A 25,955-nucleotide genomic window follows, 5' to 3' on the forward strand; every position below is an offset into this window, starting at 1 on the left:
AGTCCAACCTGTGCTAAATGTATCTTCTAATATTCGCTTGAGTGACAGTGAACTTAATCCAACAGCCAGTATGTTTCCCACAACAGTATGTAGGCCCATGTAGGGCACATGTCAGAGTTCCCCGGCAGCGTGCATTGCACAGTTTGACAGTGATTCCTGCCTGCTCTTTCGTTGTGACCGTGGGTACGAATCTGAGCTAAATGTAAAATGTCACCAGTGTTTTTAGTAGCATCTGTCTCACAGTTCAGAGTCAGGGTTAAGCGTATTCTTCATTGAGCCCTGTTGCATCTTAATGAGGTGACAGTCACTAACACTGATCTCACTAACAATCTGCAACTCCCAATGTTTTGCCCAAACTGACACAACAAAATCAACACAACACTGCAAGAGCCAGTCATACTTTAGTTTTCATTGTGAAACACCTTTTTTCCCCTTCTCGATGTTGTTTCAATTGTTGTGATATTATTGGTATCAGAAAGCTACTACCACTGCTCTTTCTGAGGGTAGCTTTAATCTCTCTGGGTCTATGGAAGCCTGTCTCACAAACGGACACACAGGCTCAGTCCCTTCTAGATATTTTTCTCCACACAGCGTGGGTGAGATAGACTAGAGGGTGCACAGCCTACACGGCTTGCTGCCTTACAGGCCAAAGCACTCTACATGAATAATTCTCTGCTCCCAGCTCCGGTGTTGGCCTCGCTCCTCGCTCCCCACGCACTGATGATATGCTGATTCGGGAACAATCAGTTTGGCAGCGCAATCATGGCAGGAACAAAACTGCTCAATGAAACTTTGAAAGCTTATTTGTATGTCTTTAGGAATTTATTTGATTGATTTACTTGTTCATTAATCAAGCTATGTGCAGAAGAATAGACAAAATGAATAATGTATACATTTTGTAGATCTTCAAAGCACACATACTGTAGCAATGGGACACAGTATATCTGCAATTGGGTATATTGGTCGGATCTGTGGTGCAACATAGGTGTGAGTGCCGCATAATAGTCCACTCCACACTGCTAGTTGATGATATTTGCGGTCCATAAAAAGTAGCTTCTTTGCAAGGGAGTGTAAATTCTATTGTGAATGGCACACAGGAACAAATATGTCTCTAAAGGGAGATTCCATGCATAAATATGCTGCAGCTCACCATTAATATTGTCCCAAAACCTAAAATGACCTGAAAAGACCTCAATAATAACTGTGTGCCTCATTCTGTTTTGCATTTATGGCATGGGATAATTGTGTGGTAATTGTATTACTGCTGATACTGATGAAGTTGAGCATCAGGGGCATACTGTAACTACCATGACGTAGCCAATGCAGGTGCGTTGGGGGGCCCCGAGTCATTCGGGGCCCACCCGTGCAATGACAGTTGAGTTGAATTTTGGCGGAGCCCGGTGGCTGCTGCTAGCACCTGTGGCCGGCCCCCACAACCGCTCTGGTGGAGAGTAATAGTGGAGGAAGTCAGAAGAGGCGAGGATACAGCAAGCTCCTGCTGCTACTACTACTGTATAGCCTACAGTGCCCCGCTCTGTGCTGTCGGTTTATAGACTGAAATGAGCAGTTTGGGCTGTTTTCTGTGTGTTCTGTTCTGTCTAAAATTAAGGAAACACATACTCTGACAATTCTGTCTATAAAAGGCCAACTCTCCCTTACAGCAGGGGTTCTCAACGTTTTTGGCCGGGGACCCCCGGAAATGCTTTGGCAATGTCCCGGGACCCCCGCCCCGCCCCCTCCCGACCCCCAATATAAATTGACTGCTACAATAACCTTAAACCATTTTGGGCGGGAACCCCTTTTGGTGTTTTAAGCATTGTTATAATTTAGCTATTGAAAAATAGCAGATCTACAAGCTCATAGCGCGCCACCGAGTGGCGCGCTACGAGCTTGTAGGTCTGCTATTTTTGAAAAATCGTGAAAATAAAAATTTAAAAAAAATCTTTTTTTTTTCTCTTTTTTTTAAAAATAATTTGGGGACCCCCTAAAATTATTTGGCGACCCCCCGAGGGGTCGCGACCCACGGGTTGAGAACCCCTGCCTTACAGTATATGCTCATGCATAAAGTGAATGGGAAATCGAGTGGCAAATCGAATGGCAAAGCGACTTGGCAAAGTGAGTTTAATGTCGTTTAACGCAATCAGATAGGACTTTTCTGTTTGGATGTATGGGCTATCAAGGCCAGAAAAGTTTTTTTTGCCACTCAGTAGGCGTTCCTGTATAACTTCCGGGTATGATGATGATGTCACGTGACGCTCATACCCTCGGTACGGCTAATGGTTTAATCTTATTTGTGACCATGCCTTATGAAAGCATAATGAATAGGCCTATCTGTATTTAAAATTATATTACCTTTCTTATGGACTTAATACACAGCTACCCACCCACTGTTAGCTTGTTACGCCATTGATGAGCATGGTGCATTAACATAGTTTATATTGCATTTCTCCAGTTTTTCAAATAATGAGAACTCCCCAAATGGCTATTTTTGTGATTTGTTGTTGACGAAGTATATAGGGCTTAAGTTTGAAAGAAAAACATAATATGCAGGTGAACCCTCACTGTACAACGATAACGCATTTATTGTATGAACATGTTCTACTGTATAGAGAAACAATCGTGAGTCATTATTCACAGAAAGAGAATGTTTTTCACAGCATTGGATATTTTAGACAGTAGCGCAAGTATGCATGTTTGACATATAATTACAGCTTATATTTCATATCTCTACAATGTGCGCTGCTACAATATACAGGTATTGCATTAGCTTTAGTATAGTTCTCGTTACCCTCACTGGTGCACCCACAAATACACTTCTCTATGACCATCTATCGGTTTTCTCCATGACTCCATCTTTTTTTTTTTTTTTGAACACGTAATAGAATCGGCACAGATGGTTAGTTCTGAGAGCACTGCACCTGTTTATATTTAGCTCCTCAGAAGAGCACTTGGGGGAGATGGAAACAAATGGAAAAGCAAATGTGTTTGTTTGGCATGCCAATGACTTGCACCACACTTCATGGTCTCACATGAATGGTCAACGTGTGATGCAGGATTTAGAGCTTGAACTTGCTTGGGAGAATATAGCAGTATAGGCTGCATTTCATGCAGGGATTTGAACGGTATAATCTCTTGCTCTTTTCAATCACGTTACGGTTGATTTTGGTGCGTTATGGTGTTCGGAAAGGTCACTTGGACACAATCGCAAGCTGATAATATCATTATCACAGCAAGCATTGTGTGTATAAATAGTACTGTATAGGCTATGCATTGAGACAATTAGACTCACTCACTTAGATGAAATAGAAGCGTTTTTGACGCTACTTACGGCAATTCAGAGCTGTGAATTTCCCTTCTTCCTTCCCTCCATCTCCTGTCAATTCTTTATTTACGGTATGTCTGTTTACTGTGAAAATCCCTGATGTTGACGATATAAATGTAATCATTTTGTAATCATTCTATTTGTTAGTCTGTGCCTGATTGATTGATTATTGAATACTTTATTAGCAGTTTGCAAAAAGAAGCACAGGAAAGTACAACTCAATTCAAGGTCTGCTAAGAGGATTTTAAACCCAAGAAAGCCTGTGGCTTGTTTCCATTTGGGTCCACGCCTTTGTGTACTCAAATCATTGAAGGGCACTATTAGTTGTGCGCCAGTGTCGCTCGCCGGAAATAGCCGATCTACAAGCTCGAAGATTGGCTACTTTCAGCATTTGACACCGGCATGTAAATGAAGTATAACAGGGCTTTTAGTCTTTTGAACACCTGCCAGATGTGTTGATGAGAAGTGCAGCATGCAGTGTGCTGTGCTCAGATACTCCGGAATATTTTGCCACCTGACGGTACACACAATTAGAGCAGCACCCCCGAGGACACAGGATATAATGAGGCTATACTGGAGGAACACAAATAATGAAATCATACTCTCTGTTTCTCAAACCACACACAAACTCTCTGTTTCTGTTTCTCAAACCACACACAAAGTATGATTCAAACGAGAGGTTGGAAGTCCTTAAATAAACATACAGTACTTCGATTAAGAACATTTTCTGAGGAACTGTGCTTTACTTGAGTCTATTTATTTGTAAGCACTTACATTTTCACTGCACTACAGTTTTACTTCCTCCAATATATTTCCCCAGCTATGTGGAAGTTATTAATGCTGTTAGCATGCTCAGTCTGGTCAGGATGTTATTGCTACCAAGGACGATGGCAGCAGGAGACACAACATTGTTCAACCATGGCCATACCGTATGTAAGAGATACTGTACTGTATGTTAGAATTTATAGAAATAAGGGGAGTTATTACGGGTAGAAATGTTGTCTTTGTCTGCCATGAGGGAATGTTATTTCAGCATTCTCAAATTTGCACTCAAATTTGTCATCAAACTTGCATTTCTGTTAATTCTGTACGAGACAGAATAAACGTCATAAGGTCAGAGAAAGAGAGTAAAGTTTGGCTTATATCTTTACATGGTGCATTTACTGTTTATATCGCCTTTATCCAAAGCGCTTTGTGCTTCACATTCACCTATTCACACACTGACGGCGAAAACCATGCAAGGCAACAACCTGCTCACCGGGAACAGTTTAGGGTTCCGTGTCAAAGTGTCCTTGAGGACACTTTGACATTAGCCCAGGGGGAGCCGGGGAGCCGGGGACTGAACCTGGAACTTTCAGAAAAAAGTACACATTTGTGAAACATGAAATCACAATTTTCGATTACATTTAAACAAATGAGCAGCTCTAATTAAAACATGGTACTGTACAATTATATACAAGGGGCTCAAACAGTTTCCATATGCAAGGTTAGTATGAAGACAGATGGGATCTCCTCTCTCTCTCTCTCTCTCTCTCTCTCTCTCTCTCTCTCTCTCTCTCTCAATAAAAAGAAAAGCAATAATACAATTGTATTATATGTGTGTGTGTGTGTGTGTGTGTGTGTGTGTGTGTGTGTGTGTGTGTGTGTGTGTGTGTGTGTGTGTGTGTGTGTGTGTGTGTGGCGCGTGTGCGTGCGTGCGTGCGTGCAGCCATCAGCTGGGCGAGGCTGAAACATAATTTAATAATCCCTCACAGGATTAATAATGTCTACCATATATAGCCTACTTTTGAAGTGTCACATCATTACGGGAATATCTGTCGGATGGATGGATTTCTTTTGTTGCATGAGACTGTTCCACAGCATTAGGTATTTCTTCAGGCCCGAGGCACATGTGATTATCATACAAAACTGAGTGCTGCTTTAAAAAACATGGTGCCATCATCTCCCTTTTCAGCTTTCATAACCAGTAATAGAACCATTTCTTTCCCATTTATTTTCCTCATCGATCTGCCGCATTGACCACAGAATGGAATCTGTTTCAGAATGATATCCTGACTGTATATTTGATGGGTTCTGCTCCGGATAGAGTGGTGTCATAATCCATAAGGAACTCCAGAGAGAGACTGTGTGTGTGTGTGTGTGTGTGTGTGTGTGTGTGTGTGTGTGTGTGTGTGTGTGTGTGTGTGTGTGTGTGTGTGTGTGTGTGTGTGTGTGTGTGTGTGTGTGTGTGTGTGTGTGTGTGTGTGTGTGTGTGTGTGTGTGTGACTGTGTCTCTCCTGTTGGAGAGAGGTGCGGTGTGGTGTGGGCTCCACAGTGGTCTGATTGCTGCTGGGCTGTTCATCTCCAGTCTAATAACAGATGTGTTAATTTGTATTCATGGAGCACTATTCCTCTGTGTGCTCTGTTTCAAAGTGCTTAAATCTGTCAGACTATTAAGTCTCCTCTTAGAGATGAAAGGCCTTGTTTGGACAGGCTTTATATTCAGTTGTTCAGACGAGTGACATTGACATTACTTAGGAAGCAACTTTCTGAGTTGATTCAATAACAAGGCCTACTTTATATGTACAGTACTTTATACCCATCAATCATCATCCGGCTTACATAGAACTAACTGTAGAGGACAATACTGTGGGTGTTATATTCTGAAGGTCAATTCATAACCTTCCTTTCTTTTGGATTGCTGTTAAGCTGGTGTCTACTTGATAGCAAACTTTTAGATATCCGCTTTGATCAAAAATAAATCTATGATATAGCAGTAACACTGAAAAGGTTTCTCAATATAACCCTAAAAAAACCTTTATTCTGATATATAATTCTTTCGATAGCTTTAGTTTTAGTATGAAGATCCATGTTCCTGACTATTATTGTTACTGTTTGTGTTTCAGAAGAAAGAATGGCTTTGCTTGAACTGCCAGACCCAGAGGGCTCTTTCCGGTAGCTTGGGAGACGCTCCTGCTCCTGTCCCACAGCCAATGGGATCCCCGCGGCCGCCAGCTCCAGCCAATCAACAGCCGTCTCAGCAGAAAGGGCCCAATCAGCTTCCGGGGCACAGGCCCGCAGGTCCTCAACCGCAACAGAAACCACCGGGTGCCCAAGTAAGTGGCCCACTCTCTTCTGTCAAACAGGCCACGCCCTCCCATCAAACCAAGGCCCCTGTCCAACCCACCCCTCAAACAAAAGCCCCTGGTCAACCTCACCCTCAAACCAAGGGTTCTGCCCAACCCTCTTCACAAAACAAGGGTCCTAGCCACCCCTCATTCCAGAGTAAGGGGTCCACTACTCAAACCAAAGGCCCCAACCAATCTAATGCTCAAAGTAAGAGCACCGCTCAGTCTGTTACCCAAGCAAAGGGCCCTGGCCAGACCAAAGGGCCTAATCAGACAAAGGGATCTGGCCAGATGTCCGCTCATAACAAAGGACCACCTCATCCGTCTGCCACAAAGTCTTCGGCTGCCCCTGGTAAGACACCCCCCGGTGCCAAGACCTCCCCCGCCCCTGCGAAAGCGGGGTCTACCCAACCCAAGCCCACGGGTAACAACCAGATCCGCAAACAGCAGCAGGGCCAGGAGAAGACTAAAGCCACACCTAAATCTGTGAAGGAAGATGTGAAGGCCTCACCAAAGAAGGCTGCAGTGCCAGAGGCTTTCACCTCTTCAAAGGATATGAAGATAACCGAAGAGCAGAAGTCAACACACCATGAAGTGAGCTACCTGCAACTTCTTCGTCCTCACCTGTTACTCTTTATTTACCACTATTTTACAGTTTTTATTTTTTCATTATAATGTATAATCGCCCTCCTACCATAACCATCTCACCGTAGTGAACGTCGTCATCATCATCATCATCATCATCATCTTCTTCTTCTTCTTCTTCTTCTTCTTCTTCTTCTTCTTCTTCATCATCATCATCATCATCATCATCATCATCATCATCATCATCATCATCATCATCATCATCATCATCATCATCATCATCATCATTGTCAAAGTCATCATCATCGTCTTTGTCTTGATCCAGTGAGCAGCAGCATCACTGTCACCTCCACTATCCATTATCAATCATGATCAATTTATCAATTTATAAACTCCCTATCATACAGTATATTGACAATCGTGTATTAACTTTACCTCTCACATCATAAAACATACTTCACCATCATCTCCATCATCATCCTCATCACTGCCATGCACGATGTTCTTCTGTATTTATCGTAGGGCTGTAGCTATTCATTATTTTGAATGATTTCCTTTTTTGAGTGGTGCAAACCACTCCAACAACTGGCTTTGTACCTGTGTACCCGTGTTTGTTCGTACCAAAAAAACGAGCATGGTTGCTATGGTTAGCAACCAAAAAAACAAGCAGTAACGAACAGTAACTATAACAATAAATGTGTAGTTGCACCACTCAGTTCACACGGGTGTGATTTTTTTAACAACGAATCGATGCGATTTATTTTTCTTCTTCTTTTTTTGGCTGGAAGCCCACCCAAAATTGGCTATAACACTATAACAAGCCACTTCACATTAATAACAATACAATTAACAGTAACTCAAACGTAAAACTATATCCTACAGTCCCACAAATCAACATATTGTGTTGTCATCAACATGAATCCCTCAACTTCTACAGATTCCACTCACCTCTCTAATGACTACATTCCAAACATTGCTGGCCCACAATAACCTACCTGACCTGGCGGAAACTATTTTTGAAGATCTTCAACTTTAATGATATGCCCAAAATATGGATGCCAGTTAAAAGTGCCATTAAAAGTGCCATTTAGGCTAAATAAAGCTTATAATGAATTCAATTGATTAGTTAAATGTACTGTTGCACCCCTACATCATATCCATGCATCACAATGGTCACCTCTCTCACCCTCAGCCTTCATTTCTCCTCCACTTTGCCTTTTTATCCATTTGTTTTTATCTGTGTCATAATGAACCTTTGGTGGATATTTGAGCATGTCCATGAATTCTCATTATTCTTCAGCGGTTCGAAGAATGCAATGGAGAATGCATCAAAGACGATAACAAAGCATGTAACCAAGTGACATTTGTCTGTGGATGTTCCTATGTTCAGATCAGCTGTCTATTTCACTTTGTGTGCAGTGGTGGAAAAAGTACTCACATTTATTACTTAAGTAAATTCTGCAATGTAAAAGTCTGGTATTCAAATTGTACTTGAGTAAATTAAAAGTATAAAAGTATTGGCATCAAAATGTACTTAAAGTACCAAACCTAAAACATTATGCAGAATGTCCGGTTTCACAAGGCATCATTATATAAAATCAAAATGTATTAAAATCCTTATAATAGCAGATCTACAATCTCACACTGTGCCGCACCGCGATGCGTTGTGAGCTTGTAGATCTGTTTTGAAATAGCCACAGTTTAAATATGTATAGTTATTGTATGTTTTATTGTTTTGTAATAATTAAAATCTACAGAGTAACCAGTAACAAAGGTTTTTCAAATACAAGTACAATACCAATATTTGTCTCTGAGATGTAGTGGAGTAGAAAAGTATTGAAATCTGGAAATACTCCAGTAAAGAAGTACAGTATACTTGAGTACACTACAGTACATGTACAGTTACTTTCCACCACTGTTTGTGTGTCAGTTTATGCAGCCATCTACTGTATGTGTGCATTACATTACATGACAAATACATGATAAATTCAACCCAAATTGTAAAAAAGATGCCAAAGATTTTGTCCATTTGTTAATTTGTTTCTAAATTAAATTCCATTGCAAAAAAGAAACAAACTGAAAATGTTTAACCCTTCTACTATTCTGGTACTGCTGTGTTTATGATATTATTCAGAAAGAAATTTCTGATACTCATTTCACATAATTATGTAGAGTTGAGATGTTCTCTAGCATATGAAGGTGGGGACAAAATGGAACATTAGCAGTCCTTTACAACTAATAGCAACTAAAACCCAACCTCAGTGGAATATGCTGAAAACAGAGATCATTTCTTACCATATCACAATGGAATTTGGGTTGATTTTACCTTTAAGTTCTGGTGTTTCAGTCAGAGTGTTTGCTAAATGCATTTTTTTCCCTCTAATGTCTTGTTAGAATTGTATTAACAACTGTATGTCTTTTGCATAAGCTCCAGTGCTTTTATTCCCCACCCAACCCATATAATCTTATAAAATAAGCTTATAAATGTGTCACTGCTGATGAGTATGGAAATATAGTGGTCTACAAAGTGTTCACTCAGGCTTGTAATAGATTTTGCCATTAATTAATTCACGGATAAATGATGTCTGACATCTGACCTCTTTCTTTCCCCTCTCTTTCAACAGGATTCCAACAAATCAAGTACACAGAGCTTAAGTGACACCGGCTACTCCTCAGATGGGATCTCCAGTTCCCAGGGGGAGATCACAGGCCAGATCAGGGAGGAGGGAATCAAGCTCAGTGAAAGAGGTGCCTCCAGCCCGTCAGAGATCAACAAACTAGAAAGCTCCATGAGGCCCCTGCTGGAGTCAAAGACAGCGTCAGAACAGAAACAAAGGCCACACTCGCTGTCTGTTGGACAGGACCGGGAGTACAACTCTGATGAGGAGGCAGCAAGGGAAGAATCAGAGGAAGAACTCAGCTGTAAACTGCGTCATGACTATGTGGATGACAGCAGCGAGAGTGGTCTGTCACCGTTACCAGTTAGGCAGAAGAAGTCGCATAAAGACATGACAGATGAGGAGTTCATGAGACGGCAAATTATGGAGATGAGTGCTGATGAAGAGGAGCAGGAGGAATATGGAACTCAGAAAGTTAAAAAGGTACATAAAAGTGGGGATCAGGGGAAGGAGAGACGTCGGCTCACCCATCACTCCAGTAGCTTTGAGGAGGACACCAAAGGAGTAGACAGCGGTTATAAGGCCAGTGAAGGTGACGAAGGCATGTTGGCCTCTCAAGGAGGCCTCCGGCGGTTCAAGACGATCGAGCTGAACAACACCAACAGCTACAACCGAGACATGGAGCTCAATGCCGAACATGACCTACGAGAGCCCGAACTGGAGATGGAGAGCCTGACTGGTTCTCCAGAGGAGCGGTCCAGGGGGGACTATTCTTCTACCCTCCCCGCCACCACCCCCAGCTACACCTCTGGAACGTCACCGACATCTGTGTCATCCATGGAGGACGACAGTGACAGCAGCCCCAGCCGCAGGGCGCGGCTGGAGGAAGCCAAACAGCAGAGGAAGGCTCGGCACCGCTCCCACGGCCCTCTCCTGCCTACCATCGAGGATTCCTCAGAGGAAGACGAGCTGAGGGAGGAGGAAGAGCTGCTCAGGGAGCAAGAGCAGATGAGAGATCTGGAACAGCAGAGAATCCGCAGCACGGCCCGGAAGACAAAGCGGGACAAGGAGGAGCTGCGGGCACAGAGACGCAGGGAGCGATCCAAGACCCCACCCAGCAACCTCTCCCCAATCGAGGATGCCTCGCCCACAGAGGAGCTACGCCAGGCAGCGGAGATGGAGGAGCTCCACAGATCCTCCTGCTCAGAGTACTCCCCTTCAATGGATTCGGAGGCAGAGGGCTTCGAGATGATCGGTGGAAACCTCCCGACCTTTACGTCTCTCTACTCTCCTACCGACAAGACCATGGCAACCTCACCCTCAGACAAAACGTTAAAAAGCGCTGAAGAGGTCTATGAGGAGATGATGAGGAAGGCGGAGCTAATGCAGACGCAAGGCCAACCAGCAGCCAATCAGCAGAGAGGAGGGCCTCAGTCGGTGAGTAAACAGCATCTCGAAAGTGGAGCTCCTTTAACCCCTGGCTCCAGCCCCACCCAGATGAACGCACCTGTTTCCTTTTCACCTGGGAGTGACCCGAGAGCACCAGGGATGCATGCAGCACAGCATTTGTCTAAGGAGACCCAAAATAGGATGATGTCGCAGACTGCCAAAATCGGAGCCGTTGCCGCGATGTCGGGCACCACAACCAAAGCCCATAGTAACCAAACCACCACAGCTCCTCGCCAGGCAGGAGGCACAGCCTCTCCCAGCAGCAGGACGAGTCCTCAGGGACAAGCACAGGCTGCAGCGTCCACTGGAGCGTCCTCCCTCACCTCCAAAGTCTTCTCCTATTTCGGGAGTCCTAGCCCCCCAGTGTCCCCTGTCCCGTCTCCTACACACAGCCCCACTCATCCGCCAACACCGCGTCCCACAGGCAGTTCGCCAACACCGCATCCCACAGGCAGTTCGCCAACGCCACGTCCCACAGGCAGGCAACTGCCTCCTTCACCCGGTGGCCAATCTCCTGCAGCACCTCACGGAGCAGCTCATGCACCCCAAAGAGCAATGTCACCTCGCCTTGCGCGCCAACAGTCCTCTCAAGATTCGCCAGTGATGGTGATAACCCTGGGCTCTGAAACAACTAGTCCTGCCAAACCCCTCACAGTGAACTCGTCCACTTCCCCTTTGTCGTCACCAACACAGGCCATCAGTAAGCCCTTGTATCATTCCCAGCCTGCATCAATGGGCTCCCCCACCTCCCCACTAATGCACCCATCACAGCAATCCCCTAAACATTCTTCCCAGATGTCACACAATATTGAAAAGGTGAATGTCGGCATGAGCACAATGACCACTACAACCACCTACAGCCGTGTATCTCTGTCTACGGAAAATATCTCTCTATGTAAAATATCAAATATTCCAGGCACCTCTAATGTTGTAGGGCAGAGCCAAATGCAATCAAGTGGTAATGTGATGGATCTGAGAGCCTACCAAGTGAGGCCTACCCCAATTATAATGACAGACCACGGGATGGACTTAACATCGCTGGCCACTGACACAAGGAGATACTCTCTAGGATCAGAGCAACCATCTACTAGGCACACAGCAGTACAGCCACTTCTGCCAATGAACCTCAATGCACAAGAGCAACCACATGTCTGTGTATCAACCCCGACGACAGTAAGTGTCACAGTTGCATCGTCTATGTTTATGTCCCACTCCCAACCCAAGCAGCCGATGGTGTATGGTGATCCACAGTCGCAGAACCGTGTGGACCTGGGGCAAGGCATGAATTCAGTCATGTGTCTAACTCAAGTTAAACCACCAATTACAGACCCGTCTATCCCCAAAATCGACGCGTGCCTGGAGGACCTTGGCATCCAGCAGCAGCAGCTGCAGTTACAGCAGCAGAAGCTCTTACAGCAACAGCAGCTACTTGAACAGCAGCTCCAGCAGCACCAACAGCAGTCCTCGTTTGCACGATACAACTTAGCCAATCAGGTCCAGCCACTGCTGTTGAAAAAAGACCTTGTAGTAAGTCAGACAAGTAGCAGCCAGCCTGTAGTAATTGTTAGTGCCATCCCTAGAGTGTCTCCCCTACAAACACAACCAGCCTCTGGGACTACTGAGATATATGAAGGAGGGGCCGCCTTAGACTTGAAAAACAAGCCCACGGTAATGAACTTGTCCACAGGAAAGCCTCACGTCATGATGGTGCAGCTGGATGACACTAACGCATCCGCGGGGGCCACAGTGACACAGTTGGTGAAGCGAGAGGAGCCCCCTCCCCCTCCTCAGGTACTGGATCTTACTGGGCAGATGAAGCCAGAAAACCAAGTGGCTTGTTGTGATGTGGTTTACAAATTACCCTTTGCTGGCAGCTGTTCGGGTCCTAAAACCCCCACTGCTGAGCCACCTCAAGGTACCCGCCCTCCACCTGCCCCGCACTACAGCGCTGGCCAACAACAGCAGCAGCAGGCAGCACCGCCAGCCACGCAGGGAGTACCAGTGGAATGCAGGTCATATCAGGCACCCGTTCCACCATCAGGAAGAATGCAGCCCTCCATGTCTGACACCAACCTGCCCTCCATGACTGATGCTGGCCTTCAGCACCATCAGCGGAATGACCCAGCGGGAATCGCAGTAGATCTGAGCAACATGACTCAGGCTTACGAGGGTGGATACCTGGGGATGGGTGCACAGTATGGATCATACACAGACTTGCGCCACCAAGGAGATGTTTCGGCACCTGCGTTACCCTTGCGTCGCTATGGTTCCATGTCAAATATAAATTCAGATTACAGCTATGGCCCACGTATGGCCCTGACTGGAGCACCCGATGCCAACCTGGCACAGTACAGTGCAACTACTGCCAAGGAGATCAGTCGGATGTGTGCAGCCCTTAACTCAATGGACCAGTATGGGAGCCGCTATAGCAACCCTGAATTGATGTATGGAGCCGGCAGAGGAAGTCCTATGGAGAGGCTTAATTTAATTAGAGCAAATTTACTTTATGGTCCTGATGGCCGTCCCTCTGTTCATGGCCAAACCCTTACAAACCTAATTAATGCTAGACAGGCAAGCATACGAGGCTTGTATCCTGCTGCTATGAGAGGGGCCGATGGCATGATGTACTCCACCATTAACACTCCTATAGCCTCTACCTTGCCAATTACCACCCAGCCTTCCTCTGTCCTGCGTCCCATGCCAAGAGGCATCTACAGACCTTATCCCACAGGGGTAACTGCTGTACCACTCGCTAGCCTCACCAGATTGCCTCAAGTGACTCCAAGGATGCCTCTATCCACACAGGGACCATACGCTTACCCTCCTTCAAACCATTATCCTACTTTTGCCCCTGCCCCAGGAAGTGTGTCTGCTATGAGTTCTAGTCAGCAGGAGATTGCAGTCTACCTTGGAAAGCCTTTAAATACTGTAGCTGCACATTCAACATTACCACCTAGCCAACCTACTTCTAACTTGGCAGCACAGAACGTACCAGCAGCTGCTGTACAAACATCAAATCAGCCTGCAGATCCACAGATGTCCCAGTCTCTGGGAGTACATCATGTAACATCACTCCCTCAAGCTCAAGTTCAGCCACAGATTTCGCAGCAGCTACAGGGCCAGATGCAATCACAATTACAAACACAAGAATTACCCACTCAAACTGAAGCTTTAGCTTTGACTCAGTCCCAATCGCAACTTAAACCAATTACTCAATCTCAACCTGAGACATTAACACAGCCACAGGTCCAGCCGCAGTCCACAGCCCAAGTCACTACTATAGCAACTCCTGCCACCAAACCCCTCGATGCGGAGAAAGAAAAAGAAGAGGCGCGTCTGAGTCAGCAACAAGAACATATGCTGCAGCTTGAGCGAGAGCGGGTGGAACTGGAGAAGTTGCGTCAGCTTCGCCTACAGGATGAACTTGACAGAGACCGCATGGAGCTCCAGCGCCACAGAGAGAAAGAACAAATGCTGGTGCAGCATGAGATCCATGAACTGCAGTCCATCAAACAGCAAGTCTTGCACCAGCAGCAAGCAGAGCGGGAGACCCAGCTCATAATGCAGAGGGAGCAGCTGGCCCAGCAGAGGATGCAGCTTGACCAGATTCAGTGTCTGCAGCAGCAGCTGCAACAGCAGCTGGAGGAGCAGAAAAGGCAGAAGACGGCAGCGGTGCAAGCAATGGCCGTCGCTGCGGCGGCAGAGGCAGCCGCAGTATCCGCCGCGGCAGCTGCTGCGGCAACGTCGGCGCAGAATGCCATACAAGGAGCTGTGGTTGTTGGAGGGGTTCCTCCTCAAGGTTTCATTATCTGTGACCAGAGCGGTCGTGTCATTCAGCAAGATGGACAAAGCGTCCAGTTCTGGCAGGACGGACAGGTCGTGCAAGCAGTGATGGCTTCCAGGCCTATTCATAGCTCTGCCTCAGAAATGTCTTTGAGGCACAGCGATGACCAGCCAGAGTCCAGGCTCATGAAAAAACAAAATTCCATGCCTCGACTGAGGGATGGCGAAGAGGAAGACTCTGTGAGGAGGATTACTGACAGCTGCGTGCAAACCGATGAGGAAGACGGAGAAGACAGGTTTGTTAGTAGGCGCAGGAGAACCAGGCGGATCGCAGACTGCAGTGTGCAGACTGATGAAGAGGACCAGGGAGAGTGGGACCAGCAGCCAGTGAGGCGCAGGCGGTCACGCATAACCAAACACCCCGACTCCAGTGCTGACAATAAATCAGGTGGCTCCTCCAAAGTATCTTCGTCAAGTATTGCTATTCAGACCACAAATGACTCCTCATGCCAGACAGAACCAGATCAGCTAGGTAGGGTCTCACCTGCGATCCACATAACAATGGCAGAGACTTCAAAGGTTGACCTCTTACATTACATAGCTGCCCCTGAGCGGACCCAAAAAGGAGAGAGCCTGGCCTGCCAGACGGAACCTGAGGCCCAGTCCCAGGGCGTGGTTGCTCCTCAACTTAGTGTGCCTACAACGATTAGTCCATACTCCACCAGTCTACATATGGTGGGTTCTAGCCCAACTGATCCAGTATCCCCACGACTCCAGGGAGTGGCTAAGTTCGAGAGACGGAAACCAGACCCCCTGGAAATTGGCTATCAGCAACAGAATGAATCTCTATCTCGCCACCCCCCCAAATCCCCCCAAGTGCTGTACTCCCCTGTTTCTCCGCTGTCTCCTCATCGCATGCTGGAGACAACATTTGCCTCCCAGGAGAAGCTCAACAAGGCACATGTCACACCCCAGCAGAAGGCTTACACCGCTGATTCCCCCCAGCGCCACCAGACTCTCCCGAGGCCCATTAAGAGTGTGCAGCGCTCTATGTCGGATCCCAAGCCTCTCAGCCCCACATCGGAAGACCCAGCCAAGAACAGGTTCTCCCCTTACCATCAGCAGGTTCTCTCCAACAGTCAGGTATGAAATCACCAATCAGTCTTTCCTTTAAACAACATTCTTTTACATTGTATATTTGAATATGCAAATTGTTAATAGTGTGTTCTCAGGATTGTGATCACCATATATCAATTACATATTTAATCATATTCAGAGGAATAGGAGGCAGATGGCAGAGTGCTATAGATAGATCAGCACACCTTCCCCAATGAGATCAAGTGTATTACTACTAGTACTAACAGTGCCAAACCCACAAAGAAAAGAGTAGATGACCACCACCGTGGAGTCTGGCCCATGTTCAGGGGAGGTTAGCCGGTGTGGGGATTGTCACTACATGTACCTCTATGGGCGAGGGAAGCACCTGTCAGTGGGGAGTGTTGGGTGGGAGAAGTAAGGTGAAGGCTCTACTATGTCCTCCCAGTGGGGGCTCCTCACTGGCAGCCTGACAGGTGGGATACAGGATACAGTAAGATACAACAGCACTGACAAAGACAACACATACCGTACATGTGTGTAGGAAGGAATCAATTGGCATAATGACTAAATTGAGGAGAAAAGGGGGTATAAAAAAAGAAATGGAAAAAAGAAAAATACATATTGAGAATATTCAAGTAAACCGTTCTTAACCTTTTGAGTGGTGTAAACCACTCCTACAACTGGCTTTGTTAGTTTACGTGTCTGTCTGTCTGTCTGTCTGTTCGTACCAAAAAATGAGCACGGTTGCTATGGTCACCCAGTTCACACGGGTGTGATGTCATTACGTCAGACATTACGTCAGACCACAGCTGATCAGTCTATATAAGACCTTACACCACTCAGTTCACACGGGTGTGATTTTGTTTTTTTTAGATAACTAACTAACCTAAGTAAAGTTTTTGCCATTCATATCTCACATACAAAAATCTGTAGTTTACCTAAATCTGTAGTATTACCTCATTGTGATACATAATTGTGTAAAGATACAGATTCAGTTCACAGATGAATTATTGTCATTATCTGACATATGTCACGAATGTGGAATTAATTTAGATTTAATAATGAGCTGATGATTGATTGGTGACAAAATATGTCACCCCCCTCTACACACCCCCGCACATTGTAGGCTATTTGAGTGGGAAGAAATGGAGCATTAGAAAGGCAGAGTGGGGAATAGGTCACAGTGGGTGAATCACACTGTTTGGCATCAGAAGAAATGACAGAATGTTCTCAGGAGAGCAGCTGTCCATACCAGGAAAGCTTTTTTAGTTTTTTACAATATGTTATATATCATTGCTGACTGGCACAATCCTTGCATGTCCATATTAAATCATTTTTAATTTTAGTATTGCGTTTATTTTTATTAGGCCTATTGAAATTATTGAACATTACGTTATGGCCGTCTGTGAGTTTTATAATATTTAACCAATGAAAGGTATTAACAATTATGTTACAAAATTATTAGTACATTGCATACACAGGTTATTTTTTTCCATTTCCTGAAAAGTAAGTGTTTTGCACATGGAATACAATGTTTCTGCTTGACAGCAACAATATTTTCTTATCACTTCCTCATTCTTCACTCTCTATCACCTCTTTTTGTTTGTCTGCCCATCTCTCTCTCCCTCTGCCCTTCTCTCCATCTCATTCTCTCTCTCCCTTTATCTGTCTTGCTCTATTCTATATCTGGCAAACCCTTAAGAGATGCCAGGGGGACACACAACGTGTACGCTTCCTGGTAGTGCCCTGCTGTCCTCCTGCTTGTTAGCAGCTGTTCAAATTTAATTCATACTCCTTTGCACTCAGCAAAACCAGTTAGAGGAGAGCACACGTACAGAAATTATACAGGGAACTCGGATATTCTTTGGCTTTTGTGCCACCGTTATTGTTGGAAATAATGGCTCTCTCTTGGATGCTTACTAAATTTGCACAAGATTTTTCGGGTCTACAGAATGCGAGCAATTTGTAAGTAGAGATTCCAGCATAAATACATGTATAAAGATTTGTATGCTTGAATTACTCTTGCTTCGCTATAAGTGAAATGAATGCTTAATAATTGTATGCCATCGATGACAATTATAGAAATGTAAAAAGTAGCGTTAATACTGGGAGTAGCCTTTTAACAAATGATTTTAATAAATGTAGGTAGGTTTCAATAACTTATAAATATATATATAACCCTTAAGTTTTCAATAAATTGCAACATTATTCATTTAGAATCACCAATTTTATGGAAGCATTTAACTAATTATATTAATTCAAATGTGAATAGTTTGACCAGGCTGAGAATTCTCACCTGTCACTCACTGCTAGAGACCTAATGCTAAAACACATCAATTTGGGGGTCCTTCCCATGACAAATGTTTGAGAACCACAGGGCTAGTGTATGCTTGTGTAGCATAGTGGCTGTACAAAGTCAATGTGTTGTTCATTAGGTAGTTTCAGAGAGTTACAAGCAGTGCTATAAAGTAAAGTAAATGTACTCAAGTATTGTACTCAAGTACAGTTTTGGGGTATTTTTATTTTACTTTACTGGAGTGTTTTCAGTTTTCAGTACTTTTACAATTCTACTCCACTGCATCTCAGAGTACTTCTACTCTACCCCAATTATTTGAAAACCTTAGTTACAAGTTTCTTTGTAGAGTTTGAATATTATTACAAATACACATTAACCACTTCAACCCTAGATACATTTAAAAACTAGTGTCGCAATGTGATGCATCGGGAGCTTGTAGAGCTGCTATTTTCAAAAGTTTATTATTTATTTATACATGACATGGGACATTCTGCATTTCTGCTTTTGATACCTTTTGTGCTTTTACTGAAGTAGACATTTACTTTTATTTAAGTATTGATACTTTTACTTAAGTAAAACATGTGAGTACTTCTTACATCACTGGTTACAATGTTCTTTATATAAAAACAAATATTGCTACTAAAAGAAACAACTCAGAAAATATATATATCACTTGTAGTGGAGTAATATTTGGCCACTAGTCTATTCTATATTTTGAATAATGGGGTTATGCATACATACCAATACAACCTTAAAGGGATATTTCACTAAAAAAGTGGTTATTTTGATCATCTACTCCGGTAGTATGAGTCACCAGAACCAAGAATGGGTGTTTTTGATTAATACGGGTTTGTATAGGAAGGGGACGTGTCTGATGAAATGAAATATCAAATATCTAAATACTGAATCGGGGTGTTCACAAAATCCTGTTTGTCATTTGCAGACAGAATCAAAAGTGTCAATTAGCTTTTTTAGATATCCAGAAATGCCATCAAATCAAGTGTGTACTAAGTGAAGTGTGTACTAAGTGAAGTTCTGAAATGGCTCTCTGAATAATAAAAAGGTTATTCAGCACGTGCTAATCTGACAAATATGAATCTGAATGCCCCCTAGCCTAAGTCTGGGCTCAGTGCAAAAACGCAAGTACCCACTTAGTGTGTGTGTATACACGTAGTGTATACATACTGTAGTAGTGAGTCAGATCTCCATGAAAGCATCGATGTTTGCTGATGATGTTTCTTTGACTCCTAACAGTTGCAGCAGCAGAACTCTCTGATGAGAAAGGTAAAGAGGACTCTCCCCAGCCCACCTCCGGAGGAGCCACCTCTCCCCATTGTCACTCCTGCCCAAATGTACATCTCTCCGGGGATGTCCCAGAGCCAGAGGGTCCTTCCCAGGCCTTCCCAAGGGGCCACCAAGGCGGGCCTGCTGAGCGAGCTGAAGGCGGTGGAGCAGGAGTCATCCAAGCTCCGGAAGCAGCAGGCCGAGCTGGAGGAGGAAGAGAAGGAGATCGACGCTAAGCTGCGCTACCTAGAGCTGGGCATCCACCAACGGAAGGAGACCATGGTCAAGGACAGGGAGAGGAGAGACCTGGCGTACCTGCGGTGTATGGGTGACGCCCGGGACTACATGTCTGACAGCGAGCTCAATAACCTCAGAATGGTGGCTGCGACAGGGACCTATGATGCTAATGGCCTTCTGACCAGGCCCAGCACTGCACCGCTCAGCCAGTTTACCAATGACCTCAACCCAACCGCCCAGTACCCCTCAACGTCTTCTTACATGTCTTATCCATACCCGCAAAGCCAACCACAGCCCACGCAACCGCCAGCCACTGCTTACCAACAAATAGGATTCCAGCCTCCCCAGTACTCCTCTGCGCCCCAACCTGGAACCTTCCAGCCCCATCCTCCACCAGGCCCTGGCTACCAAGCCCAGGGAGCTTACTCCTCCCAGGTCTATGGTCAGTCCTCCTATCAGACAGACCTCGGCATGCAACAGCATGCTCACCAGGGCTTCCCACCAACTGGCCCCCCTATGCCTGGCCAGAGCCTGCCTTACCCCAGTCACAGCTCCTACCAACCTGGCCTCCCCTTCCAGCCCCAGGCAGACATCCTCACAGTCCACCAAAGGCCGAGGCAGACCTCTCTAGCTGACCTTGAGCAAAAGCTGCCCACCAACTATGAGGTCATCAGTAACCCAGCGGTTTCGGTGGCTACGTCGGCGCCAGATGCCGGCTATGGTTCGGTCTATAGCAATGCATATGGGCAATATCGGCCACCAGAGCCTGGCTTAAGTCACTCTGCCGACAGCCCCACCTCTGCCTACGCTGCCGAAGGCCTCTACACGTCCAACCTGGAGCAGAACATCCCCAGGAATTATGTTATGATTGACGACATCAGCGAGTTGACAAAGGAGAACCAAGCCCCTGACGCTCTAGGTCATCCTGTTGGAGGACATTATGGTGAGAATGGCCCGGCACGTTATGATGAATCTGTGGACGCTTACGGCCGGCCTACAGGATACCAGGATAGCCGGACCAGCACCACAGTTAGTGGAGGATCTTCCTATTACTACGAGGATTATAATAAACCCTCAACGCGTAGCGGCTCTGGCACCCAGAAACTATCTTCGAAGAATCTGGGCCCGGCGGTCGTCTCCACAAAACGTAGTAAGCACAGGAAACAGACGATGGAGCAGAAGATTTCTAAATTCTCCCCTATTGAGGAAGCACGGGATGTAGAATCCGACCTGGCCTCTTACACGATGACCACATCGACAGGGGGCAGCTGTACAGTTGTGTCCAGATCCAAGAAGCACCAAGATGACAGTACATATGGGCAAAAGAAGACATCGTATGATCAGCAGAACTATTATGAGGGAGAAGATCGCATGTATGGCTCTGGAAGGTCCAGGTCTACTGGCTATGGCATGGATAAGATCTCGTCCCGGGAAGCTCCGGGCTACAGGAGCAAATCCTACGAGAGGGACGCCATGGAGCGCTCCCAGAGGAGCGGCCGCAATGGAAGGCCTCCCATGCGCAGCCAGAACTCGGAGGAGGAGAGTCCACTCAGCCCTGTGGGGAAGCCCGTGGGCTCTGACCCCCACGATGTGAGGAACCAGTATGGCTCCAGTCATTCCCTGCCAGATGTACAGGATCACATGAAGGACGTGCCCAGGAGTCACGTCTACAAGCCGGACGACCCCTACCTCGTAGATGACATGCACTGTGCCGTTTCTGACAGTGAAGGTAACTGGTGCTGAGGACTATCGCCCCGCCGATTACCCATTCACTCTGCTGATCTGCTTGAAAAGTGACTGCATGCTTGAGTCTTGAGTATTATCAACAGCAAGATACATGTATGCTAATACATGGATGTGTATTTTTTTCTTCTTTTTTTCTTCTTTTTCTTTGCATGCATTTTGAAGTGCTGTCTTGTGATTTTACAAAATTCTTTGAGCTTGCAATTGTTTTTCTTTTTTCTTTTTTTCCGTATTTGTTCTACAAAAACTGCATGGCTTTTGGACATGGAGCAAGTTTTTTCAACTTAATGCATAGCTTCAGTATGCATGCCAGTCCCGTCCGCACATTAAAATGAAACATGCATTGACTGATAATCTTCTGTTTTTGGTTTAAAAAAGCCTATCATTTGGGCCAAGAGGAGACTGATTGGTTTGAGAAGCCACGGGAGCCACGGTCTTCCAGACACCATGGAAGCGCAGGTCAGTCCGCAACAGGTAGGCGTGGTAACACGAAGCACACATACCATGATTATGACGAGCCGCCAGAGGAAGACTGGGTCCAGGACGAGTACAACCAACAGCGACAACCCTCTTCTACGTCATCGCGAGAACACCGGCATCATGGTAGCAGCTCTGGGAGGCACAGCTCTTCTCGTCACTCCTCAGAAGAACCCAGGGCCTCTCGCTCCTCAAGGACACACCCCAAAGACCCCTCCGCCCGCTCGGATGGCAGAGGCTCCTCCTCTGCACAGAGGAGGGGGGGTCCGGACGCCCGGACCTCCCAGGGTAGCCACAGAGATTCTGGGGAATTCTCTCGTGACACCGCATCCCCCCACCACCAGGGTACTGGAGGGAGGGGCCAGAGACCACCGGGAGAACGCACATCCTCCAGGAGACAGGATCCTTCTGCAGGGCCTAAGCAGCAGCAACAACAGCAGCAGCAGCAGCAGCAGCAGCCACAGCCACAGCCACAGCCACAGCCACAGCCACAGCCACAGCCACATCCACAGCCACAGCCACAGCCGCAGCCACAGCCACAGCCACAGCAGCAGCAGCAGCAGCAGCAACAGCAGCAGCAGCAGCCGTCGTCTCAGAGCCAAGCTGGACAGCAGCGGCCAGGTGGCCAGACCCAGTCTGGGAGACAGCCAGGTTCTCAGCCACATGATGGAGCTCAGCCAACCCAACAACAGCGTGCACAACAGCAGCAACCGCCGCAGCAAAGCCAGTCGCCTCAGACCACTGCGGGAGGACCACAGCCCACACCAGCCTCTGCTGGGGTAGGAGCAGGGCCACCGCAGCAGCAGCCTAAGCGTGAACAGACTCCACCACAAGGACGCCAGCCAGCAGCAGGTCCTACACCACCACCAACTGCACCGGTCAGTTCACCACATTAGAAACTGCTTTGGTTTTGTTTGCTTACAAAAGCACATAACTTAATCTGTAGGGTGATATGCTACTGTACTCAATTATTGTACTGTACATTCTTGGTAATTTATTGCTGTTATGTTATGTCTTTTTGATGAACAACAGGCAAAAGTGGATACTCCACCTGCAGCAGCTGTCACAGGAGCGAAACCCACAATGGCAACCACAGCCGCGGCTCAGCCTGGCAAAACAGCAACACCCCCACTAGCAGGCATCGGTGAGACTCCCTTCTGTCATAGATCCAAATCCAAACCACACAACAAACAACCAAACAATCCCAAACATGACGTGACCATCAAACATACATCCAGTCAGTTGGACTTAGAACTCTGTGTTGTTTATCATCTTCAGGTTCCAAGGCAGCCCCGGTTGGGATCGGCAGTAAGCCTGCAGGGATAGGCAGTGCTGCTCCAGCAGGACAGGCACCTGTTGAAGGAGGAAATGTCCCACTCCTCGGCAATATCCTCTCAGGAGGCGCAGCAGAGCAGGCGGGGAAGCTGGGAGATGGTAAGACTGCGCATACACGATTAATGCAATTTGGGACGTCCGGAATGGATGAATTACTTGTGTCAAACTGTTTGGTTTTAGCGTATATCTGACATACTTTTCGACCTACAGTATACCCATTGTTCTGGCCTTGGTTGTTATTGACACACTATCTGTGTTATGAATATCTATTGTGGAATTTAAGCTGCTGTACAAAACATGTCAGGTACAGTAATTTCCCCCTTTTCATTCCAATAGCATTGGGAAGCCTTGGAAAGAAGTTCACTTCATTCTGGTAAACTAAAGAGAGGCTGGTAGGTAAACACAGCAACTGATTCCATGTTAGCCAACACACTTTTTAAAGTTTACATAAATGTTTACATGAATCAATGTTTTATGTAAACTCCAAGAAAGAAAGAAATATAATGGATGTATTCAATTTGAAGAAATGGTCTTTGTCTTTCAGGAAATGGGTAGTGGAAATTAGGTGGATTGATGACTTTGTACTGGAAAAACCTATGAAACTGTTACCAGCATTTATTACATTTCAACATCACAGAGGAAATGGAGGAACTGCATCTCCTCACTGCATCAGTGAGTATCTCATTAACTCCACTAATCCATTGAGACCTGGAACGCATCCATGTCACGTTAGCGTTTAACCACATTAACCATTAACCCATTTTGGGGCGGGAACCCGTTTTGGTGTTTTAAACATTGTTATAATTTAGCTATTGAAAAATAGCAGATCTACAAGCTATGAACTTGTAGGTCTGCTATTTTTGAAAAATCGTTAAAATGTGCCTCAAATCTTTCCGAAAATTGTCATGATTTAGAAAACTTTTTTTTTTAAATTTCGACGTCAGGCCTGAATGGGCTAACTAGCCCCATGAGAAATGAACATATTCATTGACAGTTTTGGATCTTGTGTCCATGAGAAAATTGTGTTTTTATTCCAAGGCAGTGAAAGGTAAATTATATTCGAATTATAATTGAATGGTGTGATATCTGATTCTTGTAAAAATAGAATGTGCTCTTAATGAGTTCTAGAGTTTAAGCAGACACACATCTGTGTTACCTACAGTTGGAGGCCATCGATATTGCCCTTTTCTTTTTGCTGAGGTTTGCGTGATCTGCGCAAAAGGACAGTTAACCCAATTTGGGCGGGAACCCCTTTTGGTGTTTTAAACATTATGTTATAATTTAGCTATTGAAAAATAGCAGATCTACAAGCTCATAGCGCGCCACCGAGTGGCGCGCTACGAGCTTGTAGGTCTGCTATTTTTGAAAAATCGTGAAAATATTTATTTCAGAAAACTGGAGGATTTAGAAGGATTTTTTATAATTTTGAGGTCAGGCCTAAATGGGTCAAATGATAAGAGACAATATCGGTGGCACCCAACTGTACCTATGCTAATATTCAGCTGATACAATACTTCATTCAAGTGGTATGCTCAGCTGCATGATTGGTGTCCCCCAGGAGTATACTAGGGCCTTTCCTGTTGTCTATATAGCTGATATAAAATAGCTGATCTACAAGCTCACAACACTGCGTTGAGAGCATTGTGATATATTGTGAGCTTGTAGATGTATTTTCTACAAGTACTATGTACTTGTAGTGTATTTTCATAGAATGTTCGCCCGAGAATAGGGATGTTGTGTGTAAATTCTCTCTCTCGCCAAACAGAACTGGAATCAAACGATGCCTCGCCAGCACTGAACTCCCCAGACATGACCACATGAAGAACGAGATTTAAGAATGAGCAAATTCTTCATCAACATGGTGATTCAATATATGAGTAAGAGGACCTGAGAACATTAAAAGTGCATGGATGGACGCCACATCAAACCCAGAGTCTTAAACTCATGATATTGGATATTTCCAGCTGCAGCTGCCTCATGTTATACTGAAAGTAAGTTCTCATTAGTGTGTGTGTGTGTGTGTGTGTGTGTGTGTGTGTGTGTGTGTGTGTGTGTGTGTGTGTGTGTGTGTGTGTGTGTGTGTGTGTGTGTGTGTGTGTGTGTGTGTGTGTGTGTGTGTGTGTGTGTGTGTGTGTGTGCACGCTCGTGCGTGCGTGCGTGCGTGCGTTCGGCTGTATTTGTGTGATCGGTGTGATTTAATTGCTTTTTGCTGTGTCAGGTAATTAAAAACCCAGTCTGCTTGTTCGAACTGCAGGGAGCAAAACCTACAGCAGCGTACAATAGGTCACTACTAGTAGGGTTTACCCTCTGACACAGTGGACTATAATTAGACTGACACTTACTTTAATGTCAATTGTGCAGGCATGTGCGTTGCACGCACGCACGAACGCACGCACACGCACACACGCACACACACACACACACACACACACACACACACACACACACACACACACACACACACACACAGCTCAAGTTCACTCATTACATGGTACAAATAACCAGATTAACCTATTCTACTCAGTGGAGCAAATCTAATATGACACAATGCACTGTAGGCCTAGTTGATATAGATCTGGTAGAAACACACAGCCACTTCTACAGGCTGGTGAAGTGCAGTA

The 25,955-nt window shown here is 45.6% G+C and overlaps 1 protein-coding gene across 1 annotated transcript in view; it reads left to right on the plus strand.

The window, feature by feature from the left end:
• bsnb (bassoon (presynaptic cytomatrix protein) b) overlaps positions 1–25,155 on the plus strand; it is a gene marked incomplete at both ends in the record, with an annotated part of 76,055 nt that extends 50,900 nt beyond the window's left edge. Inside the window, 8 exons of the mRNA XM_079510730.1 lie at positions 6,208–7,023; positions 9,639–16,007; positions 19,513–21,508; positions 21,901–22,442; positions 22,596–22,877; positions 23,032–23,143; positions 23,278–23,433; positions 25,100–25,155. Coding sequence (XP_079366856.1) covers positions 6,208–7,023; positions 9,639–16,007; positions 19,513–21,508; positions 21,901–22,442; positions 22,596–22,877; positions 23,032–23,143; positions 23,278–23,433; positions 25,100–25,155 — 10,329 coding nt within the window. The remainder of the gene's footprint in view (positions 1–6,207; positions 7,024–9,638; positions 16,008–19,512; positions 21,509–21,900; positions 22,443–22,595; positions 22,878–23,031; positions 23,144–23,277; positions 23,434–25,099) is intronic.
• Positions 25,156–25,955: the final 800 nt, after the last annotated feature.

Source organism: Electrona antarctica (assembly GCF_951216825.1).
Source record: "Electrona antarctica genome assembly, chromosome: 9".
Taxonomy (NCBI): Eukaryota; Metazoa; Chordata; class Actinopteri; order Myctophiformes; family Myctophidae; genus Electrona; species Electrona antarctica.